General features: G+C 44.5%; 1 protein-coding gene across 6 annotated transcripts in view; it reads left to right on the forward strand.

Moving 5' to 3' along the window:
• Tenm2 (teneurin transmembrane protein 2) overlaps positions 1 to 12,504 on the forward strand; it is a 961,804-nt gene that overhangs the window by 820,929 nt on the left and 128,371 nt on the right. For 3 of the 6 annotated variants that reach the window (XM_038326022.1, XM_038326023.1, XM_038326027.1), the window contains 2 exons: positions 3,500 to 3,700; positions 5,455 to 5,667. In XM_038326022.1, the coding sequence (XP_038181950.1) occupies positions 3,500 to 3,700; positions 5,455 to 5,667 (414 nt within the window). The remainder of the gene's footprint in view (positions 1 to 3,499; positions 3,701 to 5,454; positions 5,668 to 12,504) is intronic. The other 3 variants (XM_038326028.1, XM_038326024.1, XM_038326025.1) reach the window with 2 other exon arrangements.

Here is a 12,504-nt window from a genome sequence, read left to right on the forward strand (position 1 = left end):
GACTGACAAGTTTGTTTAAGACAGCCATGTTTTCATGTCAGCTTCATGGCTGAGTCGTTTTTCAATGACGCTTAACTTCATAAACGTAATTCATGGTTCTTTGGGGGTTCGTGGTACATACTGTTTGTAAAAACTCCTTTGGCCTCCTTTTCCATCCTTGGGGATGGGAACTGCAGTCACAAGCCCTTTCTGTCAAATCTACAGAGGACCCCAGACCAAATGAGTTCTAATGACTTCAGCCTTCAGGAGCCGGTGTTTCGAGGGACAGGATACTTAAGCGAGCAAGACCAATGTCCTCCTTCTAAGTACAACTGTTTCTGTTTCTATTTATAAAGCTTCGTAAAACCACAGAGTCTCTACTGCCTGTTAAAGACTCTAAAATCATGGCCAAAAGACCATCAGATGGAATTGGAACCAAATTTAAAATTCATTGTAAAACCATTCCTCTTAAAATTTGAATTTGGTTATTCTATCAGCCACTGTAATTATAGCACACCAAGGGCATATTTACTAATACCACTGACGAGAGAAAACGTTGGCTCGTATTTCTAGATGCTATAAATGGCCCTTTTGATGGCATTCTAGTACTGGGGTAATAAATCTTAGTGGCTTTTCCTCCTTTCTTCACACCATAATTCAGGACAGAGAAGGGAGCTAATATATCTGGCAGAAAAAAATCTCTCTCTCTCTCTCTCTCTCTCTCTCTCTCTCTCTCTCTCTCTGTCTGTGTGTGTGTGTGTGCATATACTTTCATTATCTCTTAAGTTTTCTTATTATCTTATGTTTTCTTATTTCATCCTTTAAGGAAAAGATTATGATACATTTTTAAAATATTTCATCTATTGGTACCTCATCAAACACTTCAAATGGTTAATTATAGACTGAGAGCATTTTCAGGCAATAATACACAATGTATTTTAAGGGTATTTTGATTTTGTCTTATTAGATGGCAAAATCAAATGGGTGCATCAATTTAAAAAAACTATACTGCAAGGTTTCCTTTAGGAGAAGAATATGAACATTATTGGTTCTGGATGAGTAAGTTCATATATTGCCAATGCTAAAGACATATTGTTTCCAAAACCAAAAAAAAAAAAAAATAACACCAGCTAGATGTGGTAGTACACACCAGAAATACCAGGACATGGGAAGCTGAAACAGAAAGATCACACGTATAAGACTGGCCTGGGCTGTATTATGAGTCCTAGGCCTTCTTGTAATACATAGCAAAACCCTGTATTGAGAAAGGAGGAAGGAAGGAGGAAAGAGAAGCAGAGAGAGAATAGCGCCATATCTCTTTCTAATCAGCCCTGGACATCTACTTTGCTAATGACACATGCTCATAGCAGTCTGTCATTTGTTCCTACGTAAATTGTAAACACAGCATACACGCTCCCCCATGCCAAGTAGGAAACACTGTAACTAGCACATGACTCCTCCATAAATGTCTCTGATGTGTTTAAACCTCGTTTCAAACTTATATACAGGTGTGTTCCATACCCTTGTGTGGGGCCAATTTGAAGGTATCAGAGGGTTTGCATCACCCAGAGTTCAATTCCCCCACCACATGAATTCCATTCTGCAGTGACTGTAACAATTTTAAGTAATATTATGTACATCTATAACTAATAATAAATCACTAAAATTCACCTTTCTGGGTGAAGGAAAAAGTCACTCTTTTCCCCATGGCTCAAACAATTTGGAACTGACTTCCATAAATGATATCTTCTTGAGAATATCCAAATGGAATTCTCATAATACTGAAAATTGGTTTTGCCTCAAGAGAGGGTTCTTCTTTGAGAGCTTTGTGGGACATTGTGATTTCTAATAAATTCGTAGTTCTCTGGTCTGACTCCCTCAGGACTAGGGAGTTTATGACACAGATCCTTTAAATGATGTCCTATTTAGAGTCACTGTATTGTCAATATTAAAACTTATAGAACTGCCAGGCGGTGGTGGCGCATGCCTTTAATCCTAGCACTTGGGAGGCAGAGACAGGCAAATCTCTGTGAGTTCGAGGCCAGCCTGGTCTACACAATGAGTTCCAGGATAATAAATAAATAGACACATAAACCTTATAGAACCATCATTTTGTGCTTAATTAAGAAAGAAAGAAGGCACCCAATATAGTAGGTCAAGAGCGCCTATCTAAAGTGACCATCTCACGACTAAGGGACCAAAGGAACCAAACAGTGTTGCAAATTTCCATCTTGACATTAAGCAAGGAGAGATAACAAGATAATTTCTGGGGATTTGAACCACAGAGTGTCACAAATACATATAGAGATTGGATTATTGCCAGAATGGCCATAAAAAAGTTACACGTGAAGAATTTAAACTAGTCTCCAGCTGTCTGTGTCCAGGAGATGCTAGAAGAGCTTCTTCAGTGTGTAGGCCAGATTTCAAATCATAGAAAAATTTGTCTCTCTCAAATAAGAAGACAAAAGTTCCACACTTTCCTGGACCACAGGCGGCAGCTGAGCCCTTTAAAGTCTCATTCACCATCCTAACCTATAATATACAGAGCTGTCTTCTCCACAGGCCACGGGAACCTTCCCTAGGACCCTCCAAGGAAGCCAGTCCTCCTGTTGAAATACATGTCTAGCTTAGCATGCAGGCTGATAGAGATCTAAGCTTTGAGATCACAGCCCCACAGTAAAGCCCGTATCCTTAAGAACTGCCCCTAGCAGCTTGCCCTTGCTCTGACTTGACTCTGGAGCAATTGTTTTCAAATCCCCTCACATGTGTAGCCACCCAGATCTTGAGAACAGCCAAGGAATCAGACCATAATACACACGGGGACAATAATACATGGAATCCACATGGACTTGCCAGTAGACACTCTTGGGGAGAGCCATTGTCATGGCGGACAACACCAGCCCAACCACACTACTCAGGACCACCTGTAGTAAGGATCAGGTCACGCATCACATCTTGCACTGTGTCGCCTCCCCCCCCTTCCTCCCTCACTAGGTGTGTTCTCAGAGAGAAAAACTAATTTTAAACAGAGCCTAAGTGGAACAATTATGAAAGTGACTCATTTAAGAGTTTCATGGGTTTTCTTTCTGATCTTTCCTTCTCGTTTTAAAATCAAGGACTCGTGAGGTTAGAATGAGCCTCTCAGCCTTCTCCTAGAGGGAGGGTAATCGGGCTTGGCCATACATGCAGAAGACACCGCATGTATTCCCTGATCCTGCTGGGCATCAGCCAAGGTTGAAGGTTGAAAGGGCAGCGTTTGAAAAGCGGGACTGCGTACCTTTCGATCTGTGAAGAATCTAAAGCTGGTCTTGCCGACTGTGTCTGAGGAATTCCCTCGTGGCTCTTGGGTCTTCTTTACGTTTTGAGATTCGGTACTCTAACATATAAAGCCCCTTTTTTATGGCTGTCAAGAGACTACACGAGTAATACGCAGGCAACTACATTTGCTTGTGTGGGGTCAAGTTCAGTGCCCTGGTGGCCCGTTCTTCATGACCGATCCACGTCTCTTTTCTTGTTTCAGTTGACTGCTTGGATCCCACCTGCTCCAGTCATGGCGTCTGTGTGAATGGAGAATGTCTGTGCAGCCCTGGCTGGGGTGGTCTCAACTGTGAGCTGGCAAGGGTCCAGTGCCCGGACCAGTGCAGTGGGCACGGCACTTACCTCCCCGACTCTGGCCTCTGCAGCTGTGATCCGAACTGGATGGGTCCCGACTGCTCCGTCGGTAAGCCAAGAGATCGTCTCCTCACACACTTGATCCTTGTGTTCCATTGCCTTCTGGCTGGGGGGAAATCTTGTCTTTACTTCAGATACGAGGGACTTTGGTTGGTCCTATGGTACCTTTCTTACTCTCGCCTCCTTAGCCGTGGGGTCTGTGGTCTTGGAGAATGAAAAGAAAAATCAAATGATTGTGTTGGTTCCTGTCCCTCTTTGGTTCCATCACCACAAATGGATGACGGGCCCAGGAGGGTTGATTCTGCTTGCATTATAGGTTTTCTTGTGTACACTCCCTAAAGGTAGCAGCAAACAATACAGAACAATTCAGTCCCAGACAAACAGAATAGAACGTCCTATAAAACAGAAAAGAGGCTCCCTCGGGGTGTCGTGTGAACATGTTATAAAGCTCTGCCGTTCTCCGGTGACAGGGAAATAATGAAGTTATGCTGTACACTTTATTTTTCCTAAAACTAAGAGTATGTCTTACTTCCCAAGTGACCTTAAAAAAATAAAATAAAATAAATGAAACAGTTCAACAGTTCAAGCCGGTCCCAACCTTCCCAAGAAAGGTTCTGTTCACTGACGAGTGCCTATCCAAGCAAGCCATCACCATGTCGCCCCCTTCCTGGGGTGCTGAGACAGCTGTCAGCTTGCCATGACAATCGTAAAGGGAAGAGATGTGACGCTTTGCCTGCAATGAGTGAAAGTAAAGATCTTCATTCCAAAAGAGAAAAGGGGGGCGGGGAGGAAGAGAGTCAGCCCAGTCACCTCTGGCTTCATCTGCTGGTGGTCCTGACAACATTCTGCAGAGGATGGGGGGGAGATGTAGAGTCCTGGCCCCAAGTTCCAATAGTACTGCAGACATGCTGTGACCGTGAGCAAGTCACTGAGTGGCCCATCCCAGTCTGGTTTCCCCTCCTGTGGCATGACGAGCCATGCCTCCCTGCCTCCCTCAGTGGGCTGCTGTAAGGATGAATGTCTGGCACGTGCTTGTCCTCGCGTGATAGCTTTGGAACGCCAGAGTGGATATCTGTCTGTCTGTCTCCTCCCCCACCTCCCCCCACAAAAGACTTTGAGCTCCTTTGAGAAAGAGGCTGTGCAAGCGCAGCGTAATTTACAGCGGTTATCCTTGCCGTAGAGTGCTGATCTGGGGAACCCGTGGGTCTACAGGCTTGGGGACGGTGGAGAAGCATGGACCCCAGCAGGCTTCCGTGGCTTGGTCAGTTCAGGCGCTCAGTGAGGAAGAGCCCCAGCTGAATAGGGAGCCAGAATCCACCAGATAATTCTTTTGCATGAAGGGTAACTCCTGTTGGCTTAGCTGAAGGGCAGCCACAGTCTGATCGCCTCTCAAATGGTCTCAGTATCTAGAAGAGCTGTTGTCACACTCCAGTGAGTATCCAAACTGCCCAGAGGGCTTGTTAAAGCGAATCGGTGAGCCCCCCCAACACACATCAATTGATCCAACCTGAGCACAAGGATTCGCATTTCTTTACATTTCTAACAAGTTCCCAGGTGATGATAATGCTGCTGGCCCAGGAGCCACAAGTTGAGGACCACTGCTCTAGAAGAAGAAAAAATAAAATAAAATAAAATTAAGTAGCAAAATGACTCCCCCACCCAGCGAAGAGACAAATCTGCAAAGGCACTATGGCTACCGGGCCTCCCTCTGGCCAGCTCTGGAGCCGTGTGTGTGTGCTCTGGCTTCCATGAAGGACTTCACCCCGCTGTGGTGTTGAGCTGTAATCATTGTTTTTCTTCCAGAAGTGTGCTCAGTAGACTGTGGCACTCACGGCGTCTGCATCGGGGGAGCCTGCCGCTGTGAAGAGGGCTGGACAGGCGCAGCTTGTGACCAGCGCGTGTGCCACCCCCGCTGCATTGAGCACGGGACCTGTAAAGATGGCAAATGTGAATGCCGAGAGGGCTGGAATGGTGAACACTGCACCATTGGTAGGCAAACGGCAGGCACCGAAACAGGCACATATTGCTTTATTTTCATAAATCGTAGATCGGTAGTGACGGTCGTGCATTGCAACTGGCTGTTCCCTCAGGGACACATGTGCCCCCCCCCAACATCCCACTGCCGCTCCAAATCTCCGTGGGGTTAGGGAAAAGGGGAAAGTGAGCTTCCGTCATTGGAAAAGCCTTTCCCATTTTTTGCAGGATTGCATTTTGGGGAGGAAAGAGACCCAATCCGTTAAAAAACCTTATCCAAAGTGCTCATCTTGGGGAGGGAGGAATGCACATGCATGGGAAACTGTTAGTGCCTGCAGCTGCCAAGCACCCTGATGTGGCTGTGCCCTTGTTCCTTGCTCTGGCTAGCCAGATCCCTGGATCCCTGGTGCTGGTGCCACTGTGAACCTGGTGTGGGGGCATGCTTGGTATACACAAGCCATCCAGGTCCTCGGATAGCCAAGTACAGCTGCCATAGATCCAAGCACCCAGTAGCTGACTCCTGAGCTTCCCCGATGCCACTGCCTCTACGATGGGCTCCACCTCTGGCCGCCATTCATTTCTCTGCTCAGCTGCCACTCGCATATAAATTTCTTAGCCAAGAATATTTGTAAGCCAGAAATGGTGGCACACACATTTAATCCCAGCACCCAGGAAGCAGAAGCAAGCAGATCTCTGAGTTGGAGGTCAGTTTAGTCTGCAGAGTGAGTTCTAGGACAGCCAGGGGCTACGCAGAGAAACCCTGTCTCAAACATCTCCTCCTCCCCCACAAAAATGGCAAAGGCCTGATCTTTGATAGGAAGTGAGCATTTTAAGGATTATAGATGGGCACTCTATAATTCCAGCATTTAAGAGCCTGGAATTGGAAGATCTTTGGTTTGAAGTCAACCTGAACTATATATCATGGCCCTGTCTCCCAAAAATAAATACATCATGGTTTTGAAGTTTCTACAGTTGAGGTTTAGTTTGGGGGGTTTTGGTTTTGGGGGAGGAATTTGTTTGTTTTTGTGGGGTTTTTTTTGCTTCGTTTTGTTTTGGGGGAGTTTTTTGTTTCTTTTGCTTTTGTCACTTTGTGTTTGTTTTTCTAATCTTTTTGCCTGGGAACGCACAGGCTGCTCGGGAAGTGTCTAATTATCTCTTTGATGAAGGATTGGAAGCCAATACTTTTTTCTCTCCCATAGTTAGGATTACAAAGTAATCTGCCCAACCATCCTTTTTTTGTCCCTCCAGTTTTTGCTTTTGCTGCTTATCTAAGTCTGTTGTAGGACTCCCCCACACCAGGCTCGATAACCTACTGGCACAGGCCCTCCAGGGGAGTTCCAACCAAGCAGCTGCTCTCCTGCTTCAAGTTATCTTTGATTCTAACCATAAATTTGGAGCCCTGTCCTCCGTGCTAGCCCCAACGTCCAAATTGACCATCTAGAATGAGAGACAAGGAGGAAGATCTTGTGCAGGACTAACCAATAAGGTCAAACTCAGTTTCCCATGCTGTTCATTCGGGCAGTCAAACAGAGATGAAGTGAACTGATTCTACGTTCAACCCTCCTCCGTTCCGTTGAATTGGCCATCAGAAGGGCAGAAAGCTGATCAGGGTCACAACTATGGCACTGGGACCCTGCTGGGACAGTCCGTTGGCAGTGAATTGTTATTGCAATCTCTCAATGACGCTCCAGGTCCTGCATCCCCTGCAGCCACTCTCATCTCCACTCCCTGCAAGAGGCTGAGGGACAACCCACCAGACTTTCAGGGGAGTGATGTGCACAGCCCAAGACCAAGACAGTCCTCACAGTGGCTTCCACTCTTCAGGGGTTTTTGCTGTACTTCTGTATGCCTGCTGTGGTTTAAATCAAAATTACTCCCACCCTCACATCTTTGTTGTCCCTATTGCCCCTCCCTTCTGGAAGCTCTTGCCAATCATACCCCTAAGGTAGATAATCCCATAACTCTTGATTCATATGTTTCAACTTTGACAGCCTCTTTCCCTGTCTGGGAAGTACAGGGCAGGGATAGTGTCTCCAGAGTGGAGCCTATTGGCTCTCACTTCTGCCGCAACCCATGCTTTGGGTCTGGAAATAGTTCACAAGAGGGAAGAGCAGGTAGATCCCCTAGGGCAGGTGGTGACCAACTGTAGCCAAAGGGATAAACCTGGCCTGCTTGAATTTTTCCATGGCTTGCTAGCAAAGAACTGTTTCTGACAGTTTTTAAGCCTTGATAGAAATCCAGCAAAGCAAAAAATAACAACAAACAAAAAAAAAAAACATTTGCTGACATTTGACAATTCTATGAAATTCACATTTCAGTGCCCATACACAGAGCATTGGTAGAGGACAACCATACCAGTTCTTTGGCATATTGTTAGTTGCCAGCGACACCCCAACATTGAGCAATCACAACAGAGGATAAAAGACCTGGGAAACTAATTGTTATCAGTCCTTTAAAAAAAAAGCGACTGAACTCTTAGTGAGAAAATTGCTGAAGCCCAGATGAAGAAAGAGGTGAAATGAAAGGCAGGTGGGCTTCCTTGTGTGGAAGAGACACCACCAAGGACGGCTTGACAGATCTTATGGCCAAAGGAAAAGGCAGAAAACCCACAGAGTGTGTGTGAGGGAAGACCAAGAACATGAGCTGAGATGTCTCTGGAGCCTTTGAACTAGAATAGACCAATGACAGCTTTGATCTCAGTGGAGGACAGTGAGGTTGTGACCAGCAGGAGCGCCCAGGCACTTCAGTCAAGCAGGCCTGTGTGGGTGCTATGGCCTAGCAAGCGTGTCTCTGCTACTTGAAGCATTCAGCTCAAGTTTCACATCTCTGCCATCTGACACCCATGAGTTCTTGAGGGATGTCAAGGAAGTGCCAATTTATATGCAGCGTAATGCTTCAAGAACGAAGAGGTGCCAGCACAGGCAAGCCCCTGATTCCAAATTAGGATGCCCAGTGATGTTAAGAGTCTCTTCTAAGGAAGTTGTTAAGATTGTGATTGCCAAAGCTTTGTCTTGGGAGAAATCAGGGCTCCCCAGCTTAGTTAATAGGACCTGTGTTGTCTCTTCCTTGTTTTCTTCTCGGCGGCGTTTTCTCAAAAGCAGCAAATGTCCCTTAGTTGGTGAGATTCGCCACTGAAAAGCTGGGAGAGGATCATCCATGCATAATTACTTCTCAAGCTTCCCAGCTACTGGCCCCCGGAGCTGCTTCTTGGAGTTCTAGTCTTTTAGTTTGAACAGACTTCCCCGTCATTTCATTTAAAGTAAATGCCACAATTTACAAGCCCAGACTCAGCCCTCCTCCTCAGGGAGACTGACAGTCAGGGAAAAGAGAAGAACTTAGGTCCTTTCTACACAGAGCCTCAAATGTTTTGAAAGTAGAAAATAAATAAGAAGGAAATGGCACTGGCCAATAAACAGTGGGGTAAGATAGGATGGTGGGTGGCTGGCGCTGGGCGCTCAGGCTGTCTGCAACCTGTTTTCAGAAGGTCAGAGAGAGATGGTTTCAGGGGAGTCCCTGCAAATAGTCAATGAACAATCCACACGAGCCTTCATAGGTTGCATTTATTTTACTGAAGAAGCAATAAGATGTGGAAGGAAGAAAAGAAAGAGACATTGAAAGAGCAGGCATCCACAAGTGATCCAAGTAGAAGCCCCAGGGGCTCTCCATATTTGGTCAAATACATAGTTCCCAAATTTGTGACCAAATTATTTTTATTTAAAAATTTAGTGTGTGTGTTTATTGTTACAGATTTGGATCAAAAGTATAATGTGTTGGTGTTAACTATAAAAGCTAAATTACATGCCCAACCATGAGTCTTACGTTCACTCCTAACAAGTTAAATATAAGGTCTAAAATCTATAGAACTGCACAGATGAGAATAGACTTTGAATCTAAATCACCAGACTTCACGTACATCTTTGGAATATATTAGCATTATTTGGGGAAGGTACAGTTTACTCCTATGAATAAATCAGAAGGCATATTGTGTGGTTAGAGGAGGTTTATTCCTTAAATGTGATTTTAAAATGGATTTCTTTTCCTATAAACTGCCACCTGCCTATCACCTGCCACCACCCCTTATTAATATGAAGGATTTAACATAAGAAGGCCATCAGATGGCTATCACACCACAGCTTGATGGAACTATAGAATTTTTATTAGGTCAAATCACTTGAACTATAGTAAACTCAGATAAGCATTTCTTATATAATAAAAAGGTGAATTGGGTGTTGGTATGTTTGACTGGCAGAATAGTTGAGAGAATACAAGGAGACACCAGCATTCCTCTCACTAGGGAAATGAGGGCAGTTATCTGTGGCTAGTGCTCCGCTGGTGACCCTCTACAGGATGTAGGCCTCCATCCCTGCCTAGTGACGCAAAGTGACAGTCTAGGGACCCAGTCTGCCAACACTGTGCCTTCCCAATCTGGTAAGCTGTTGAGGATCCGGAAAGTGTTTGCAGCAGTTATTCCAACCTGTGTATTTTACCTCTGTGGTCCTGACCTCTGCTCACGTTTCAGAATTGTGACAACTTGATTCTGGGGGCCACATGGGGATGAGTGACCTGAGCAGGTGTCACATGTCAAAAGAGTTTTCTTTTCCATCTATTGCACTGGGCCCTTCTATTTTTCCTCTTTAATTGGTTGGGGAAAGAAAAGGTTTCTTGAGATGTTAATAAGGATAATGAATCTTTACCCAAGGTAAAACCATCCAGGCGACAATGAGATGTGCTGATTAAGTGATTGTCATCAGAAGGAGACAGGGTCACAGTCCAGGAGGGAGACAGTCTCAGAACAACAGGGAGCAAGCTTAGAGAAAAGCCACTGATAAAATTAGCCAACGTCACACAGAGGCAGCTGTCTTCGCAACTCTTTCCACCTTTTGTCCAAGTTAGGGAGACGGATGCAGCTCTTACCACCTCCCTTTATTAATGTCGCTATTACCCTTGGACATTGAGCTTTTGTGACTTCAGTGAGTTCAAGCCAAGATGAATCTAGCCCCTGTGAAGGCATCCTCACCACCATGGCCATGAAAGCAGCTGATAATCCGATTGGTTGATTAATCAAATCCTCCGGGTGTTCTTACTGAAACTCTTTTCAGGATAGCTGCTGTTGTCATCTTCCTCTTTCTAGTAAAAACCTGAACCTTTAAACCTTTTACTATCATAGGTGAACTTTTAGGGCAATGATTTCTCCCCCACGAATTGGCCAAATGCAAGCCTTCTACCACACATTAGGAAAGTCACGTGCCCAGACATCCCCTTTGGCTCCGGGTCTCTATGTTTTCCATCCAAACCCAGAATGAGAAGTGGGAGGCAGAAGAGGTAGGGACATCTTTTCAAGTCACCATGAAAATATAAAATAACAAGAAATAACAACTTTGCACAAGAACAGGGTCTCTTCTCTGACAGCATTTGCGTTCTTGTCTTAGCTGCTCAAGGAAGGCTTTCAGCATCACCTGGAACATATGTAATGGACACAAGCTTTGTCCTAATGCTGTGACCTGGTAGTCCAGAATCCCAGTAAAAACATTTCTGGGAGGGCTTCCTATGCAATCTAGTACTAGCTGTGACATGGTCTCTTATCAAGAAGAGAGAAGGAAAGGGATTCTGAGGAGCTCAAATCATCCTGTGTACCACCTCCTGACAGTTTCAGAGGAAGTAGTCAGTAATTGAGCCTGTAGCTGGAGTGGCAGGTACAGGACCATCAAAAACAGTACGTATGTCTTCGTAGTGGGGACATGATCAAAAAACTGCATAGTTAGATGACTTTGTCATTGCATGATAGAGTTCTTGGGCAAACTTAGAGGATCTAAGTCAGGTCTTTTGATGTGGCCTCCTAATGTACATAGCTATAGCTATGGAAGCTATAGATATTGCTACCTACAAATATTGTTTACTAGTGAACAGTTTTTGATAAGTGGAAACATGCTCCACAACAACAAAAATGTATAAACCGTAACATATGCCATTTAGTTACCAAGGATTGTACTACTATTCAAAATTATATGAGTTATTTTACCTTCTATTCCCAATGACAAATAGTGGGTTTGCTTACTATAGCAACACCACACACATATGACTTATGAACATCTCTGATGTCATTAAGTGAGGAGAAAAATTTAATTCTATTATAATCTTATAATCTATGGGACCATATATATATATATATATGGTCTCTTGCTAACTACAACTTCATTGCATCACTAATTAAAGATACAAGACTTCATATAAATAAAGAATTATATATAGTTAACTCTCAGGGCATAGGACCATTGGGTAGAGTCACCCGTAGAAAGACTGTACACCCAAAAGCAAACATGTGTAAGATCTGTTGAAAAGATAGGATGAACTGTCCTAATATGTGCTGGGGTACTCAGAATTTGATCTTTAACAGAGAATCAAGTCTGTGATTCTTGGATCTCTCACCATGTATGCTAAAGACAGTACATCTGCACTAGCACCTCAAAAGTTAGAAAGGAAAGAGAAAGACAACCCTAGGGAATTGAATTCCTGGGGATATCAATGATAGATCTCTCTCTCTCTCTCTCTCTCATCACTCATTCCTCATGGCATCATGGAAAAATGCATTGGCCAGTAGAGGGGGACATCTGTTGTCTAGGCTTGACTGTGACAAACATAGTTCATGTACCATAGAACATGCCACCAAAGATCTCTAACCCGCCGTTGCTTTCATGCAGGAATTGTTGCTGTTAGTCCATGTAGCTGTTTTCCTAGGGCATTATAATCCAACACAAACATGGCTGGTTCCATCGGGTGCAAGTGTACTTTGTTGGCTAGTTATATAAAGCTCTTAAGAATAAGTATCGAGGGAAAGTGTAACTAACCACATCAAACACTCTGATTACGTGGGTGTTATTG

Source organism: Arvicola amphibius, chromosome 4, assembly GCF_903992535.2.
Source record: "Arvicola amphibius chromosome 4, mArvAmp1.2, whole genome shotgun sequence".
Lineage (NCBI taxonomy): Eukaryota > Metazoa > Chordata > Mammalia > Rodentia > Cricetidae > Arvicola > Arvicola amphibius.